This window comes from Acinonyx jubatus, chromosome X (assembly GCF_027475565.1).
Source record: "Acinonyx jubatus isolate Ajub_Pintada_27869175 chromosome X, VMU_Ajub_asm_v1.0, whole genome shotgun sequence".
In the NCBI taxonomy this organism is placed as follows: domain Eukaryota; kingdom Metazoa; phylum Chordata; class Mammalia; order Carnivora; family Felidae; genus Acinonyx; species Acinonyx jubatus.
The window spans coordinates 53,701,276-53,721,094 of NC_069389.1; the positions used below are offsets into that span (position 1 = coordinate 53,701,276).

General features: G+C 35.9%; 1 protein-coding gene across 8 annotated transcripts in view; it reads right to left on the bottom strand.

Moving 5' to 3' along the window:
• OPHN1 (oligophrenin 1) overlaps positions 1–19,819 on the bottom strand; it is a 573,279-nt gene that overhangs the window by 250,641 nt on the left and 302,819 nt on the right. For all 8 annotated transcript variants that reach the window (XR_008290128.1, XM_053202415.1, XM_053202413.1 and 5 more), the window contains one exon: positions 10,752–10,853. Coding sequence is in view for 7 of the 8 variants with exons in the window: in XM_053202415.1 (XP_053058390.1) it covers positions 10,752–10,853 (102 nt within the window). In the remaining variant the exon portion in view is untranslated. The remainder of the gene's footprint in view (positions 1–10,751; positions 10,854–19,819) is intronic.

The window sequence follows — 19,819 nt, forward strand, 5'->3', positions numbered from 1 at the left end:
CTGAAATGCAAAAAGAAAAAAAAGAATGAAAAAGATGGAGTAGTGTATTTAAAAGGTGTTGGACAATTATAAAAAGTGGAAGATACGCATACTAGGCTTTCTAAAAGGAGAAGAAAAAGAGGAACATAAATACTTAAAGTGATGACTAAAATTTTTCCAAAATTAGACAGATAAGAAACAAAAGATTGAGAAAGCTTAGAGAACAATAGTATAAATACAAAAAAATTACATGTCATTTACATGTAAAATTTTACATGTCATTGACATGTAAAAATTACATGTCAATAGTATAAATACAAAAAAATTACATGTGCATATCATATTCAAATTGCACAAAGTCAAAGGCACAGAGAAAATCTTGAGAGAAGCAGGAGAAAATCTACCTTATCTAAAGAGGAGCAAGAATAAGATTTCTCTTAAGAAACAATGCAAAAAGAAGAGAGTGGAGTGAGATGTTTAAGGTACTGAAATAAAATCACAAATTTATACTTCTGCATCCAGTAGTTATTTTTCAAAGGTGAAGAAAAATTAAAGATTTTCTCAAATAAAAATTTAAGGAATGTTTGAAGTAAACTTGTGACTGAAGAAATATTACAAGGAGTTCTTCAGACAGAAGGAAAACTATATAAATGAGAAATGTGTAACAAAAGAAAGAAAAGAAGAGTACTAGAGAAGGAATAAATGAAGGTAAAATAAAATCACATTTTTCTTATTTTTAACTAATCTTACAGATAAGAGTTTGTCGAAGATAATAATTGTAACAACGTATTTGGTGAATATAGATTATCAAATAGTGAAATGAATGACAATAATATTATAAGTGACTGAAGGGAGCAATAGGAAATATTCTGTTATAAGTTTCCTGTACCACCCATGAAGAAGCATAATGTTATATGAAAGCATAAATGGATTAATTGTAAATGTGTATGGGAAACCAGAGTAACCACTAAAAAAGTTTTAAAAAGTATAAATCATATATGCTAGAAGAGGACATAAAAGGGAATCATACAATTTTAAGTTAAAAAAAGAGAAGGCAGATAAAAAATTAAGACAAAAATAAGCAAAGGGTAGTCAACAGTAACAAACATGATAGATATTTATCCAACTATATCAATCACTTCAAAGGTCAATTGCCTAAGCACACCAATTAAAATGTAGAGACTGTGAGAGTGCATGAAAAATAAGAGCCAACTATATGCTATGTATAACATATCACTTGAAATATAAAAGACATAGACTAAAAGCAAAGGTATGGAGAAAAAAATTCCATGCCAACAAGAATCAAAAGAAAGCTGGAATAGCTATATTAATTTCAGAAAAAGGAGACTTTAGAGCAACAAAACCTGTCAGGGAAAAAGAGGCATAACATAATGATAATGGTAAATTCTCTAAGAAGATATAACCACCCTTATTGTGTAATAGGACATCAAAACATGGGAGGCCAAAAACTGATAGAACACCAAGGAGAAATATGTGAATCCACAATTAGAGTTGGAAATTTCAACCTTCCTGTCAGTAATTGAGGCAGAAAATCAGTAAATCGAATTGAACAGCACCATCAACCAACTGGATCTAATTAACATCTGTAGAACATTTCATCCAACAACAGCAGGATACACCTTATATTCAAGCTCACACAGATCACCATGATCAACCACGTTCTGGGACATACAATATACTGGAATAAATTTACAAGAACAGGAATCATGATAAGTATGCTCTCAGACCACAAATAAATTACACTAGAAATCAATAACAAAAAATAGCTAGAACCTGCCAAAATACTTAGAGATTAAACAGCACATTTCTAAATGACACATGGGTCAAAGAAGAATTCTTATGAGAAATTAAAAAGTATTTTAGACTAAACAAAAATGAAAATATAACTTAGTATTTGTGGATGCTGTGAAGGCAATGCTTACAGGAATGTTTATAGCATTAAACCATATATTAGAATAAAATAAATCTAAAATCAATAATTTAAGCTCCCACCTTAGAAAAATAAGAGCAAATTAAAACCAGAATAAGCAGAAGAAAAGAAATAATAACAATTTTTAAGGAAACCAATAATATTAACAATAGGAAATAAACAAAGAAAATCAACAAAATCAAAATCTGGTTAATTTAAAACATCAAGAAAATAGATAAGACTATAGCCAGATTAAGAAAGAAAAAGAAAACACATACATTTAAAATGTCAGAAATGAGGAGCGCCCATGTGTCTCAATCAGTTAAGGATCCAACTCTTGATTTTCTCACAGGTCATGATCTCATGGTTTGTCAGATTGAGCCCCATGTCAGACTCAGTGCTGACAGCATGGATCCTGCTTTGACCCTCTCTCATTCTCTCTCTGCCTCGCCCCCACTCACGCTCTTTCTGTCTCCTTCTCTGTTAAAAATAAATAGTAAATAGCCTTAAAGAATAAAAAAAATGTCAGAAGTGAAAGCAGAGTCATCACTATTGATCTCATGGATATTAAAAGGATAACAAAGGAGTATTAATAACAACTCCATGCCTTAAATTTTGATAACCTAAATGAACTAATTCCTTGAAAGACACAAGCTTCCAATACTCACACAAGATGAAATACACAATCTGAATAGATTTATATTTATTAAAGGAATTGAATCAATAATTAAAATCCTTCCAAAAAAGAATGCACTAGATGGGTTCACTGGTGAATTTTACTAGATATTTTAAGGAAGAAATGATACCAAATTTTTACACTCTCATCCAGAAAACAGAGGCAGAGGGAATATTTCCTAACTCATTCTCTGAGGCCAGCATTACCCTGATACTAAAACCAGACAAAGACATTACAATAAAGGAAAAGTACATACTAGTATCTCTCATAAACATAGATATAAAAATTCTCAATAAAATATTAGCAAATCAAATCCACCAGGGTATAAAAAATATACACCAGGACTGTGTGTGATTTATTTCATGTATGCAAGGCTGGTGCAACATTCAAAAATCAGTTGATATAATTCATCACATCAACACCTAAAGAATAAATATTAAATGACAATACCAACAGATATAGAAAAAAATATTTGACAAAATCCAACACCCATCCTTTGAGAAAAACTTTCAACAAGCTACAATTATAAGGGCACTTCATCAACTTGATAAAGAATATCTGTAAAAAACCTACAGCTAACACCATATTTAATTTTGAGAAACTAGATATATTCTAACACCAGGAACAATTCATATTCAAATCATAGTGGAATTCTAAGCAAATGCAATAAGATAAGAAAAGGAGATAAAAAGTATATAGATTGGAAAGGAAGAAATAAAACTATCTTTTTTTTCCACACATGGCACAATTGTGTGTACAGGAATTCCCCCCAAAAGTCAACAAAAATCTGTTGGAAGTAATAAGTAACTAGATAGCACAACTGCAGGATACAAAGTTGATATAAAAAATCAATTGTTTTCTTACATGCTAACAGTGGACATTGAAATTGTAAATTAAAAACACCAAACTATACGGGTGCCTGGGTGGCTCAGTCGGTTAAGTGTCTGCCTTCAGTTCAGATTATGATCTCATAGTTTGTGGGTTCAATCCCCACGACGGGCTCTGTGCTGACAGCTCAGAGACTGGAGCTTGTTTCAGATTCTGTTTCACTCTCTGTCTGCCCCTCCCCTGCTTGAACTCTGTCTGTCTCTCTCTCAAAATTAAATAAACATAAAAAAACACTGAAGTATTTGAATTAGAAGAAAATTTGAAATGCTTAGTCATAAATAAAAATTTTATAAGATCTATATGATGAAAATTATAAAACCAGTAAATCACAGATCTAAATTTATGGAGAAATATTACATGTAGATGGATATAAAATATTATCAAGATGTCAGTTCTTCACAACTTGATCCATAGATTCAGTGTTATCCAATTCAAAATTAATGCAAGCTATTTTCTGGATATCAACAAAGTGACTCTAAAGTTTATATAGACAGGGAAAAAGGCAAGAAAAGCCAACACAATATTGGGAGAGAAGAACCAATTGAAGTATTTACACTATCTGATTTCAAAATTCCCATAAAGTTATCATAATCAAAACAATGTGATACTGGTGAAAGAACAGACAAATAGATCAATGGAACAGAATAGAAAGCGTGAAAATTATATTTACACATAAATATAGTCAATTAATCTCTGACACAGGAGAAAAGACAATACAATAAAGCAAAGATAAGTATGCATATACTAGGACATGATTTAAGATACTGTTCTGACTCACTGTAGTAAAAAAAAAAAGAGTATTGTCAAGTTTAATAAAACACTACAGATGATGCACTAAGATTTTTCCTTTTTATTCTTTCATTTTACAAAATGTAGGGCATGAATCACTAAATTGATATCATGACCTACTAAATGAGTGGCAACCTGCAATTTAAAAATTACTGCTCCCATGAACAGTATTAGCAGATAGCTCACCAATCTTATCCCAGAAAATAACACAAAACAGATATTGTTTTCTAGTATCATATTTCTTGTATTCGAAGGACCTACTCTTGAGACATCTTTTTAAAGCGTCACCTTTATTTTTGCCTCCAAGATCCAGAGGTCAATGTAGATATTATATAAGAAAATCAGGAGCATAATCTTCCTTTATTGTTTCTGACACCAGCCCTAGATTCTGAGCATCTACTTCATCCCCCCAAATACTTCCTACGGTAAAGTCTTTATAAAAACTGGTTGGGGGTGCCTGGGTGGCTCAGTTGGTTGAGTGTCCAACTACAACTCAGAATTCACGTCATGATCTCGTGGTTCACAAGTTTGAGACCCACAGCAGGCTCTGTGCTAACAGCTCAGAGCCTGGAGCCTGTTTCGGATTCTGTGTCTCCCTCTCTCTCTCTGCCCCTCTGCTGCTTGCACTCTGTCTCTTTCTCAAAAACAAATAAACATTTAAAAATTAAAACAAAAACTGGTTGGGAATTTATCTAGCCTGGGCTATGACTCAGGTTGTTTACCTGCAGAGACTCTCATTGGACCAGAAACGGCTTATGAAGTAATGAAAAAAAGGGACTGTTTAAATATCTATGGAAGTTAATAAAATGAAATACAACACAACTGTGGGGAGAAAATTTCAGTATGTGTGCTGCGAACCAATATTCAAGGTATATTCTTAGGTTAAAAAGAGTAAGATAAGCACACTGTGTATAGTAGCCTTCTAGACTTCTGGAAAGTTTCACAAGCTATTAGTAATGGGAACTGCCTCTAAGGAAGAGAAGGAAAGGAACGGGAATCTTGAATGATAAGGATTTAATATTTTCTATACCTTCTTATAGTGTTTGAAGTTTTTACTTTGTGTATATACATACTTTATACTTTCAATTAAAAATAGATAAATTTAAATAATATAGCAAAGATAGTCTTTTAAACAAATGGTGCTTAAGCAACTGCACATCATCATGAAAAAAATTAATCTAGAGACAGACCTTAAACTTTTCCCAACAATTAATCCCAAATATATCATAGAGCTAAATGTAAAAATCAAGGCCCTAAAACTCTTAGAAGATAATATAAGAGAAAATTCAGGTGACCTTTGACTTGGTGATAACTTTTTGGATATAACATAAAAGCATAATCCACAAAAGAAAAAACTGATAAATTGGATTTCATAAGAATTAAAAATTTCTTCTCTGTGAAAATCTTGGTTAAGAGAATGAAAAAACAATCCATAGACTGGGAGAAAATCTTTGCAAAACATATCTGAGAAAAGGCTGGTATCTAAAATAGACAAACAAGCAGCATTATCAACAATAGCCAAATTATGAAAAGAGCCCAAGTGTCCCTCAACTGATGAATGGATAAAGATGTGGTGTATATGTATATATACAATGGAATATTACTCAGCTATCAAAAAGAATAATCTCTTGCCATTTGCAACGTCATGGATGGTGCTAGAAGGCATTATGCTAAGTGAAATAAGTCAGTCAGAGAAAGACAAATACCATGTGATTTCACGCATACGTGGAATTTAAGAAACAAAAACAGATGAATATAGGGGGAAAAAGACAGTGAGGCAAGCCATAAAACAGACTCTTAACTATAGAGAAGAAACTGAGGGTTGTTGGAGAGGAGGTGGGTGGGGGGATGGGCTAAATAGGTGATGAGCATTAAGGAGGGCATTTGTTGTGAAGAGCACTGGGTGTTACATGTAACTGATGAATCACTAAACTCTACTCCTGAAACTAATATTATACTGTATGTTAGCTAACTAGAACTTAAATAAAAATTTAAAACAATACAAATTCCAAGTTAAAATTTTATTTTTTACTCCTAGAAAGTTGAAATAAATATCTTTTACCCCAAGGGGCGTGGGGGGGGGGATAAAACAAACAAAGAAGTAGCAGGGTATCTTTTTTTTTACATTTATTTATTTTTGATTGACAGAGAGAGACAGAGCACAAGTTGGGGGTTGGGGCGGCAGAGACAGAAGGAGACACAGAATCCAAAGCAGGCTCCAGGCTCTGAGCTGTCAGCACAGAGCCTGACACGGGGCTCCAACTCACAAACCGCAAGATCATGACCTGAGACGAAGTCGGATGCTTAACTGACTGAGCCACCCAGGTGCCCCTAGTAGGGTATCTTTTAAAAAAATAAAAATAAAATAGACAAACAGCTCTTAAAATGAAACGATAATAATCCAATTAAAAATGGCAAAATATATGAACAGATACCTTACCAAAAGAGATATACAGATGGCAAAAATGCATATGAAAAGATGTTCAACATAATATGTCATTACAGAAATGAGGATTACAATGAGAGATCACTACATACCTATTAGAATGGCTAAAATCCAAAACACAGACAACACCAAATGCTGACAAAGAGAGCAACAAGAGCAATAAGAACTTTCATTCATTGATGATAGAAATAAAAAAATGTAGTCACTTTGAAAGACAATATGGAAGTTTCTATAAAAAACTGTAAGAAACTAAATATACTTTTACCATACAATCCAGAAATTGTGCTTTTTGGTATTTACCAATATTATTTGCAAAGTTATGTACACGAAAACCTGCATTCAAATATTTACATAAGCTTTATTAATAATTCACAAAGTTGAGAGGAAGCCAAGATATCCTTCAATAGGTGAAAAGATAAACTGTGGTAAATACACACAATGGAGTATTATTCAGCACTAAAAATAAGCGTGTTATAAAGTCATGAAAAGACACAGAAGAACCTTAAATGAATACTGCTAAATTAAATAAGCCAAAATGAAACTGCTACATGCTGTATAATTCCAACAATAAAACATTCTGGAATAGGCAAAATATGGAAACCATAAGAAGATCAACAGTTACTAGCAGTTTGGGGGGTATGGCTAGATAGAGGGATGAACAGGTGGTGTCCACACATATTTTGGGCAGTGACATATTTTCTGCATGATAGTGTAATGGTGCATTTATGTCATTATACATTTGTCAAAACCCCCAGATGTATAATGCGTTGGCTCATCATTCATGCAAATGTCAATAGTAGGGGGAACTGTATGCTGCAAATTAGGGATATATGAGAACTTCATACTTATAATTCATCTATTCTGTAAACCTATAACTGCTCTAAAAATAAAGTCTCTTAATATTAAAAAAGTGACCCAAGGTCCCCCGGATTATTACTTTTTTATTTTTTTAATGTTTATTTATTTTTTAAATATGAAATTTATTGTCAAATTGGTTTCCATACAATCTCAGATTATTTTTAATTGAAGAAGTTCAAAGGCTGTATCCTTGCTCTTTAGTAAAGTCACCAGGGACCTCTATATACAGCAACCAAACTACTAGGACATTCCAGAAGCTTTCATTGTAAAAGTTTCCAAAAGAACAAAGTTTGGACTGTGCCAAGGGTCCCAACCCCCTAGAGAATTGGTAATTCACTAGGAGGACTCAAAGGACTCCAGCATAAAGTCATACTCATGGCTAAGATTTATTTTAGTGGAAGGATATAAAGCAAAATCAGCATAGGGAAAAATACATGGGATGAAGTGTAGAAGAAACTAGGTGAAAGCTTCCAAGAGTGTTCCTTTAGTACAGTCACAAAAGACACAGTTAATTCCTTCAGCAACAAGTTATAACAACACATGTGCAATATGGTCTACCAGGGAAGCTATTTAGACTCAGTGCCCTAGGTTTTTATTAGTGCCTGTACACAGGTACTGGCTGCTGAGCATATACCAAAACTCCAGACTCCCAGAAGAAAATGAGACATTTAACATAAACCATATTGTTTGTACAGGCAGTCTAGGCACAGTGAGTCATTCTTACCATTTAGGAAAAATTTTATATCTGTGTAAGAAACTGCCCACTAGCCTAGTTCCCAGATACCAGACAAGAGTTAATCTTATAGTCAGATTTTCCTAATCAAAGTAGACTCAGGCCTTTTATGTTAACTCTCTTCTACCTAGGAACTCAAAACAGAATAGATGGAAAAGGAAGAAAACAAAGGTATGCAGAAGAAAAAATGACAGAAGACCCCAGACTAGTACTTCATTCCAGTTTATGGAAGAAAAGTAGTCCTTCACTTTTTCAATACTAACTCTATCCACCACTGAGGCTCTGATTTATCACCTTGAAGCACCTTACATGATGTAATGGACACTCACCAAATCACATATCAGCTTTGCCACAATCTATATAACCTTGGACAAGATGATTTCTAAGAAATTTCACAGCTCATGTCTATGACCTTATTCAATTGAATATCTCTTTTTATACTTGAATGTACAATATATCTTTTACTTGATCTATTATCCAACACACAGATCCATTCTTCCATTAAAAGCAGTTTTAATCAGTTAATTCCTTTCCTCCCTTCTCCAGGGCCACCCTTGTGACTTAGACCTTTTCCTCTAGATCATTGTAATACTTTCCTAAACTGATTTTTGTTTGTTTGTTTGTTTCCCGGTCTCTCCCAGGTCTAATTCATCTTATAACCTCATACAGTTTAAGATTTCTAAATCAGAATTCCACTCATATTGCTTATACAACCAAAAGGTCTTGTTAATCTCCCCAGAGCCAATAGAATTCAATACAAACCCCTGAGCCTATCACTCCATAATATAGCCTGAACTTTCCTGATCATATTTTGTCTTTCACTACTCTGCAATAGTAATGAAAATTCTGGTCATACTATTTCCCAAACGTACTCCATGTTTTCCATTCTTGGGGCCATTGCCCTCCATGTGAAAGGTCCATTTCTCCATTTCTATCTGTCAAAGACTTCGCTTTTTGTTGAATGACCACCTCAAATTGAATGGGCCCCATTATTTTACAAAGGCAAATAAATCTCCACATTCAAATGTAAGAGTTTTATTCTCCAAACACCTCCCCACCCCTATAAGGATACCACATACAGATACATGTTACAGTATGTAAAAAATGCTACTTGTTTAAGTGTCATGTGTATTCTTATTTTAGCATTCCAATTATAAGCTATAGAAGGACAGGAAGTATGTCTCATTGTCTCTCTAGTCCTATTGAACCCAGCTTAATGCCTGGCATGTGGTATGCATTCATGGAATAGTGATTTATTTGAACTGAAGTCCCTGAAAGCCCATACAAAAAAGTTAATGTTAGAATATCTTGGGGGAAAAAAGGAGAAGATCTGCTCCTGATCTACCAAATACAGTACTAGTCTAACTTTATCCTCATGTGGATTTTGGAATCAAAAACAGAACTGAAAGGGACTCTGGAGATCATTGCATATCACTCCTCCTTTGAAAGAAAAAAAAAATATGTTATCCAAGTCACACCATGAAAGACAAGAAATAACAAGTTTTGGCGATGATGTGAAGAAAAAAGAAACCCTCATGTATTATTGGTGGGATGCAAACTGGTGCAGCCACTGTGAAAAGCAGCATGAATATTCCTAAAACAATTAAAAATAGAATTACCACATGACCCAGTAATTCTACTACTGGGTATTTAGGCAAAGAAAATGATAACACTAATTCAAAAAGATACATGCACCCCTATCATAGTTGCAGTATTATTTTCAACAGCTAAGATAAGGAAGAAACCTAAGTATTCATTGATAGATGAATGGATAAGCAAGACGTGGATTTTGGTATAATATGCAGCCATGAAAAAGGATTACACCTTGCCCTTTGTGACAATATGGATAGCTCTGGAAGGTATTGTGCTAAGTGAAATAAGTCAAACTGAGAGAAATTAATACCATATAATTTTAGTCATATGTGTAATCTAAGAAACAAAAAATGAGTAAACAAAAAGAATAAGACCTATAAATAAAGAGAACAAACTGATGGTTTTCAAAGTAAAGGAGGGTGAGAAGGATGGACAAATTGGGTGAAGGGGAGTTGAAGAGATAGAATTCTACTTATGGAATGAATAAGTCACAGGAATAAAAGGCAGAGCATAAGGAATATAGTCAGTGATACTATAACAGTGTTGTATGGTAACATTTTATTTTCTCAAACTTACATGTTATTGTTTACATAAAAATTATTTATATATTAAATTATTTATTCTAAAGTCCAAAAAGCAAATGAACAACAACAAAAAAGTCACACAGTTAGTGAGTGGAGGAGTTAGTTTGGGAACTCAAGACTCCTCAGTCCTAGGCAAAAGGTTTTAACTGTAAGACTACTATTATAGTGGTTCCCTGCTGAGGCAGGGTATTAAGGAAAACCTTGTAATAGGAAGATACCAATGTTAACAAGGCACATCTGGCAGCAGAAGGTAGGAACAGGCTTTTTGAACATACCTCTTGTAACTGAGATTCTTTCTTTTTGGAAGACAGATGTAAGTGCCGATCCAGCAAGGAATAAAATCTTTCACCATCCTTTTCAAATTTCTTTTTCCGTTCCTAGATGTGGGAGAGAAAGCACAGATTAAGATGTCTATAGTTTTTAATTCACTCTGCTCAGAACTGAGAATAAAGGATGCAGTGTCACATTCTCCATATTTCTACTCTCTGGAAAGAACAAATAAACAGAAAATTTACTTTTGCATTGGTCTCAGCAGTTTCGATTACCTCAAATATAACCCTAAACCATTCCACCTAAACACAGGGCAGTTCCTATTGGTACATTTGATGGCCCTGGGAGCTGCTGCTCAGAAAATGGCACTTAAAATGGCTCTGTACAGTTGTTACTTTTTCTTCCTTCCAATATCTTTCTTTTTTTATGTGCATTAACTACTCATTCATTTTTTAAAAATAGAAATAAGGAACAATGTTGAACTAAATATATGCCTTTAAAAGTCATATACAATGCATTTAGATAGCCTAATAAGCAAAACATTTCCAAGGCAATAGGAACCTTGGACTGCTTCTATAAATTATGAATTCTTTGGTATTGTTTAAATATTTTACTACTGCATGTTAAAAGATGATGTTTAAAATGAGGAAACAATCCTGGAAAGTGTGGCTTGGAAAGCAAGAGTCAAAAACTTTACAGGAGGATGTGCCTGGGTGGCTGTGGGGGGCCGGGCCCCGGCGCCAGGCTGAGACCGGGTCGAGCAACGTTCCCTGTTGACTCAAGCCAACCCGGTGGTTCCCCCTCCCATTCCCCCACTTTCAAGGGCATACGAAAGTCTTGTCAAGGCTGAGAAAGTTAATTCCTGAAGCCTGTGGTCTGCAGGTGTTGGCAGTAATGCTACCTCCCTTTTTCTACCCCGAGTCAGATAGAAACAAACATGGGAACTGTGTTTTGCTAGCAATCTATCAACAAGGTCTTGTGACCCGTTCACAAGGTTCACAAGGTATACAGAACTAAATGTTTTGGCTGGCAGTGATCATGTGAAACCTGTTTATTCTTAGAATGACCTGATCCATAAGAGTCTTATATTATAAAAGATTGTGTACAGCAACAATAAAGCCGTCACTTGGGCCATCAGCCCAGGGGACCCTCCTGTTCCCAAACTTTCTCTTCTCTCTTTTTTCTTGCATTCCCCTACCCTCAGGACCCTGACCTCGGTGATTGTCGCGCCGGTCGCGACAGGTGGCTCAGTAAGTTAAGTGCCTAACTCTTGATTTCAGCTCAGGTCGTGATCTTATGGTGTCATGAGGTCAAGCCCTGTGACAGACTCTTCAGTGCTGGACATGGAGCCTGATTAAGAGTCTCTCTCCCTCTCTCTCTGCCCCTCCTCTGCTTGCATTCTAGTCCTCTCTATCTCTCTCTCTCAGAATAAAAGTATGAAATTTAATTAAGCTCTCTGCCTCAATACAACTTAATTAAGCTCTCTGCCTCAGCACAACTGGAAGTCACACAGCCCCAAAGGAGCACTAACAATGTCCATTTGTCACATACTAATGCTGACACTCTGCAATCCTCTGAACATCATGCTGGGAAATTCATGGAAATAGCTTGTACTGTGTCATGGTAAATCCAAATTCACTGAGCATCTACAGTGTGCCAGTTACTAGAAGAGGCACAGCAAGGGACACACAGGAAAAATAGAAAAAAAAAAAAAAAAAACCTCATCCATGATTGAGAGGCAATCTGTTCCTGGGCAAGAAGCTTAGACCGTTTGTGACCTCTGACCTGTAAGAAACATGCTTTTTTCCAAAGGTAAAGAAGCAGAGAGGAGGCTAACATTAACTGAGGCTTACAATAGGCCAGGAAGTATGCTATATACTTATAATCCATTATTTCATTTAGTCTTCACAACCCTGAGTAGTAGATATTGTAAAGGAACTTAAGGATCAAAAAGAATTAACTTATCCAAAGTCATATAATATACAGATCTACTTGATTTATTACATACAGTCTAATAAAGCCCAGATGATCATGAGAGGAATTGCACTCAGGAGGCCTGTAAATAACCAGGAAACCTTGTGAATAAAACTCAAGTAGGTCTACAGCCCTAGCCCAAACTCAGATACCAAAACACAATAGAAATATTCACACAAAACATATAGGTAGGACAAACTGTACCTCCAGCTGGTAAGTCTATTTAAAGTAGCAATTGTTTGAAGACAGCATTAGATCCAGAAAATTTCAGTGACTTCTCCAGGAAAAGATAAAGTTCTGTTGGTCATTTACCCCTCCAATTCCATTTTTAAAATAAAAACTATGAAATATAATTCATATATCATAAAATTTACCCTTTTAAAGTAGACAATTCAGTGGTTTTTAATATATCTACAAAGATGTATATCCATCATTGCTGTTTTATTCCAGATTATTTCCGTCACCTAAGAAAAATCCTATAACTGTTAGCAGTCATTTCCCCCTTCTCCCAAATCTGCCCCCAAGAAGCCACAATTTTTTTTCTCTCTATGGATTTGTATATTCTATAGATTTCATATAACTGAAAGCATGCAATATGTGACCATTTGTGACTGTCTTCTTACACTTAGCATAATGTTTTCAAGGTTTATCCATGTTGTAACATGCATCAGTAGTTCATTCTTTTTTCATGGCTGTATAATGTTTGACTGTATGGATACACCACATTTTCTCTATAAATTCATCAGTTGATGGACATTTGAGTTACTTCCATTTCCTTTGCTGTTATGAATAGTGCTGCTCTGAACATTTATGTACAAAATTTTCTGCAGTCATGTTTTCAACTCTTTTAGGAATACACACACACACACACACACACACACACACACATACACATATATGCAGTGGACTTGCTGAGTCATATGGCAACTCTATGTTTAACTTGCTCAGAAACTGCCAAACTGTTTTCCAAAGCAGTTGTATCATTTTACATTGTCAACAGCAATGAGTGAGAGTTACAATTTCTACACATCCTCACCAACACTTACTTATCTTTTGATTATAAACAACCTTGTGGGTGTTAATTTGCATTCACTGTGGTTTGACTTGCACTTCTCAAATGATTAATGATGTTTTTTCATGTATCTGTCGGCCCTTTGTGTATATATGTATATATATTTTTGAGTTAAAAATTTATTGTATAATTCTGAATACTAGCTATGCTGTATTTTCTCCCATTCCTTGGATTGTTTTGGCACTTTGTTGATAGTGTCCTTTGAAGCATGAACATTTTTAATTTTGTGAAGTCTAATCAGTCTATTTCCTTTGATTTCTTGTGTTTTTGCTGTCATATCTCAGAAACTGTTGCCTGATCTAAGGTCATGAAGATTTATACCTATGTTTTCTTCCAAGAGCTTTATATTTTTTGGTTTTTATTTTTGAATATGGTGTAATATAGGGCTCCAACTTCATTCTTCTTCATATGGATGTCCAGTAGTCCCAGAAACATTTCTTCTTTCCCTATTGAATTGTTTTGGCATTCTCACAAAATATCGATTAGCTATAAATGTATAAATTTATTTCTGGACTCTCAATTCTATTATATTAATCTATATGTCTGTCTTCTTCATGTCATTACCACACTCTCTTGATTATTATAGCTTTGAAGTAAATTATGAAATTAAAGATTATGAGTCTTTTTTTCAATATTTCTTTTTCTATCTTGGTCTTCTATGTGGACTTTAGGATCACCTCATCAATCTGTTGAAAATGGCCAGCTGAAATTTTGGTACAGATGGCACTAAATCTGTAGATCAATTCTGTGACTATTATCATCAATAATATGAAGTCTTATAATTCATGTACATAAGATGTGTTTCCATTTATCCTTCTATTTATTTAGATCTTCTTTAACTTATTCCATTAATGTTTTGTACTTTTCAATGTACAAGTGTTGGACTTTTTTTTTCTTCTAATTTACAACTAAGGAGTTCCTGGATGGCTCAGTCAGAGGAGCAAGTGACTCTTGATCTCAGGGTCATGAGTTCGGGCCCCATGTTGGGGGTAGAGATTACTTAAATAAATAAAATGCTTTTAAAATTTAAACCTAAGTGCTTTAATCTTTTGATACTATTATAAATGGGAATTTCTTAATTTAATCTTGGGACACCTGGGTGGCTGCGTTGGTTCAGCATCTGACTCTTGATTTTGGCTCAGGTCACGACCTCACGGTTCATGAGATCGAGCCCCATGTCACGTTCTGTGCTAAAAATGTGGAGCCTGATTGGGATTCTACCTCTCCCTCTCTCTCTCTGCCCCTCTTTTCCTCCCTCTCTCTCTTCTTCTCTCTCTCTCTCAAAATAAACAATTAAATATTTAAAAAAGAAATACAATTTATCATCAGCCATTATACCATGGCTCAAGTCCAAGCCCATGCCTACCATAGGTTATTCCATAGATAACATGAACTAAGTAATTCATGAGCATAGGTAGGATCCAACCCTTAAATATGCATTAACTAGATATGGGTTAGCTGTTTTCAGCATAGCCAGAAAGCAGTATAATGTGTTCCCTATAATCTCCTCAACCAGAAAATAGCTATTTGATTTCCCACATATTAGCCTTCCTCTCACCTCTCTTGACTTGTGGAGTCTTGAGTAATCCTCTTTGCCATCCTTAGCTTTGCTGGACAAAGCTGAAAGCCAAACCCACAACTAATGACCCCAACATGATAAGCTGAACCCACACAGAATCAGACACTGAATAGAGAAAATAGACCCAGGAAACTTTCCTGCAGCATTACACTCATAATGCTCAAGTGATCACTTAAAAAGCATTCACGTGTAAGACTTTTAAAACTTCATTTATTCACATGATCATTTAGTTCCATGCAGTAAATTAAGAAATGCAGCTAGCCCCAGTCACCTTTCTTCTATTTCCCCTTCTCCAGAAATAAACTTTTTCATCTCTAAGCCAATTATTCTAGTATTTGCTTTAACATTTGTAATATCTCAAAGGTTTACATTGCTATTACTAATTCTTAAGTTTTGTGCATTATCTATTAACTTCCAAAAAAAGATGAGGATTTAGCCTTTTCCTCTCCCTGTCTCATTATCACCACCATCTCTTTTGTCCCCCAACCCAAACTCATGTCCTGATACTCCTATTAAACTTATATCGCAATTTTGCTTTGATTCATATTCAATAATTAAATTATTATGACCATCTAAATATTAATTATAGATTAAACATGTAATACAATATTATTAATGTTATTTTCCTGTACAACTAGATAACTATCAAATCATCTTAAATACCCTAGAAATTGATATAAAGATGGACAGAACAAACTCCACAATTAAAAACAGAGAAGAGGCCACATGAAAGAAGGTAGAAAGAATGGAGATGTGGTTTGGGACAGAAACAGATCACAGCTGCTGCAGTCCAAGAGAAGGGTGAGAGACAGACTAGCAAATAAGGAAGCTCACAGGAAAAATGTATCCCTATAGCAATAGGCTTAGAAAACAAGAGGGGCCAAATTTCTTGCATTCTTACAACCAGCGAACCTTGAAGCCTGGAGTTTTAAAAGTCGGCAGGCTTGTCTGGGATAGAGCCCGGAAGGCATTGTTCTGCTCATGGAGAGAAGACAAGAAAACAACATAGGGATAAACAGCATGAAAACAGCAATCTGAAGACTTTGGGGCATACAGTGGGGGAGGTTATTTGTTCATCTTGGAGCACACCACAGAGAGACAGCATTCCAGGAGAGAACCCTCTGGGAACAAAGGAACTGGCCAGTACCATTTCAATGCCTTGCACCTCAGCATAGGCACAGGGCCATATGCAGGAACCAGTGCAGCACCAATACTCCCTACCTCACATGCTTACACCAAGCTCCCAAACTCTGGTGGAACCACTGTTCCCAGTGATGCTTACCTCAGTCCCAATGTTTTGGGACCTGCCCCCTGGAGGGTGGCCCAAATTCCTGCTCAAACCATGTCTTCCAACATGGGAGTTTAGCAGAGCTTCAGTTCCATGAGTGGGGGTGACAGGTCTCATTTCACAATCAGACCAGAGCACACCTAGTTAAAATGTACTACATTCAGGCCAGCGACTACATACTGCATGCATCAGGCAAAGAAAGTCCCTGCATACAACTGGCCTGAAGAATAAAGCAGACAGAACAAAACAGCAGAACACACGGAGAAAATATTAAAGACACTCCTGGAAGTGCCAGGCCCTAGGGAACGGGGGACACTACACAGTAGGGCACTACAGGACTTCTTCTTCATTAGGCCACTAACCTCAAGAATAAAAGATGTAGCTCACTTTCCTAACACGAAGAAACAGGCACAGAGACATAGAAAAAAGAGAAGACAGAGAAATTTATCCCAAATGAAAGAGGAAAAGGCCATTACTAGAAATGTAAAAAAAAAAGTTATAAATAAATTTATAACTATATAATATATAAATATTATATAAATAATATATATTATAGATAATTTAAAGTAAAGATCATAAGAATAATCACTGCACTTCAGGAAAGAGTGGAAAACATGACTGATACTCTTAATAAGAAATAACATAGCAGAGATAAAAGGCTTACTAAACAATATGAGACACATGATTGATAGAATCAACACCAGGCTGAAAGAAGCAGAGCAATGACATAATGACCTAGAAGACAGAATAATGGAAGGCAATTAAGCCTAACAAAAGAGAGAAAACAGAATTATGCAAAATGAGAAGAGACTTAAGGAACTCAGTGACTCCAGTAAATGTAAAAACATTTATGTTACTGGGGTACCAGAAGAAAATGAGATACAAAAGGGGGCAGAATATTTATTTGAAGAAATAATAGCTGAAAACCTTCCTAATCTGGGGAAAGAAACAGACATCCAGATTTCGGAGGCACAGAGAACTGCCACCAAAAATCAACAAAAGCAGATCCACATCAAGAAATATTCTAATTAAATTATAATAGTGATAAAGAACAAATTTTTGAAAGCAGCAAGACAAAAGAAGACAGTAACTTACAAGGAAAACCCCATAAGGCTATCATCAGCTTATTTTCCAGCAGAAACTTTCTAAGTCAGAAGGGAATGGCATGATATATTCAAAGTGCTAAATGGGAAAAATCTGCAGCCAAGAATGCTCTGTCCAGTAAAGCTATCATCCAGAAGATAAGGAAAGATAAAGTCTCCCAGACAAACAAAAACTAAAGGAGTTCATGGTCACTACACCAATTCTGCAAGAATTATTAAAGGTAACTCCTTGAATGGAAGAGAGGCCAAAACTGACAGTATAAAGATAGGAAACATAAAAGCAGTAAAAATGACTTTCTATTTTTAAAAAGTTCAAGGAAATCACAAAACAAAAGGATGTAATATGACAACATATACCTAAAATGTGGAGAGGGGAGGAGTAAAGAATAGGTTTAAACTTAACTGACCATCACATAATATAATTGCTATATGAAGAGCTTATAAACAAACCTAATGGTAACCATATATCAAAATCGACTGATACATGTGCAAAGAATAAGGAGAAATAAGTCTAAATATAAAAGTAAGGAAAATCAGCAAATCATAAATGAAAGATAATAAAGGATTAGAGGAAAGCTTTAGAAACAAGCACAAAATAATAAAATGACAATGCACATTGATCAATAATTACTTTGAATGTAAATGGACTTAAATGCTCGAACAAAAGACACAGGTGACAGCATGGATTAAAAAAAGAGAGACCCATCCATATGCTTGCCTCAAGAGACTCACTTTAGACCTAAAGATGCCATCAGAGTGAAAGTGAGGGGATGGAGAAACATCCATCATGCAAATGGAAGTCAAAAGAAAGCCAGGGTGGCAAGAATTGTACCAGACAAAATAGACTCTAAAACAAAGACTATAAAGGAGGAGTTAAGATAGTTGAGAAGTAGGGGGATCCTAGGCTTTGCTCATCCCTCAAACACAGCTGTATTGAGGTCAGATCACTTGGAACACCCAGGATATCTATATGCAGAGTGGCAGAAGGATCTCCACAGTTGGAGTGAGACAGTGTGCAGGTGCAAGGTGCATGAAGTGAGTCAGGGGAGAAAAAAATGGCAGTGCCATGGAGGGGAGGCAATGTTTTCTCTGGAGAGACAAAAGGGACAGAGAGAGAGGGGTTGATAAAGTGGAGCATCAAGTTCACACAAGAGGAAAACCTCTTGAGACCAGGGACAGGGGCGTGAGAAGTATTAAGAGGAAAACCTCTTGAGACCACGGACAGCGGTATGAGAAGTATTGAGTGTTGTGGCTTTTCTTTGTTTGTATGTTTGTTTGTTTGAAAACAGCATTTGGAGCTCAAACTCTGAGGCTATGGAAGTATGCAACTTTCTCTAAAGTGGAGCTGTAGCACAAGCTGGGGAGGAGGGAGATGACCCCACATTGCATAACAGGGTGTAGGGATCTCCATGGTGCATAGAGAGAGAATATTCCCCTTCCTGGAGTGCTTTTCAAAGAGGGTATATTACCTCCCCAAGGACAACAGAAAAAATGCCTTTCATCAGTAGAGGACATAGGTGCACCCAAAGGGAATATAACCTTTGCTGCTATCAGTGGCATTACGCTTTAGATTCCTTAAATTCCACAGACTGCACAGGTATGGGTCTGTTTTTCAGGGCAAAGGATTACAGACACAACATGGAGAGGCTCTACTCCAGAGTAGGGGTGGGCGTGGATCCCAGTAGTGCCAGGTCCTTTAAGACTTTGGGTTTGGAATCCAAGCTGCATGCCAAAGAAAAAATGCAGGAGAGTTGTGGCACAGAAAGAAGTGACTGCCCTCAATATTCTGTGAAGCCGTCTGAACAGAGGAGGGGGGTCAGTGAGTTCCCCCATCTGGGGAAGAGAGATTGGAGTGGTGCCATTTTCCATCCAACAACACTGTAGGACTTTGGAGAGCAACATAGAAGCCCCCCAGGGGAGGCTGGAGGCACTTACACCAAACCCCACCATCTGTGCCTGGCAACTATTTATTTAGTGGAGCAGGACTGATTTTAAGCCAATGCAGCAAACCCCTTCTTCAGAAGGCCAGCACAGGCAGCACCAAGCACACACCAAAT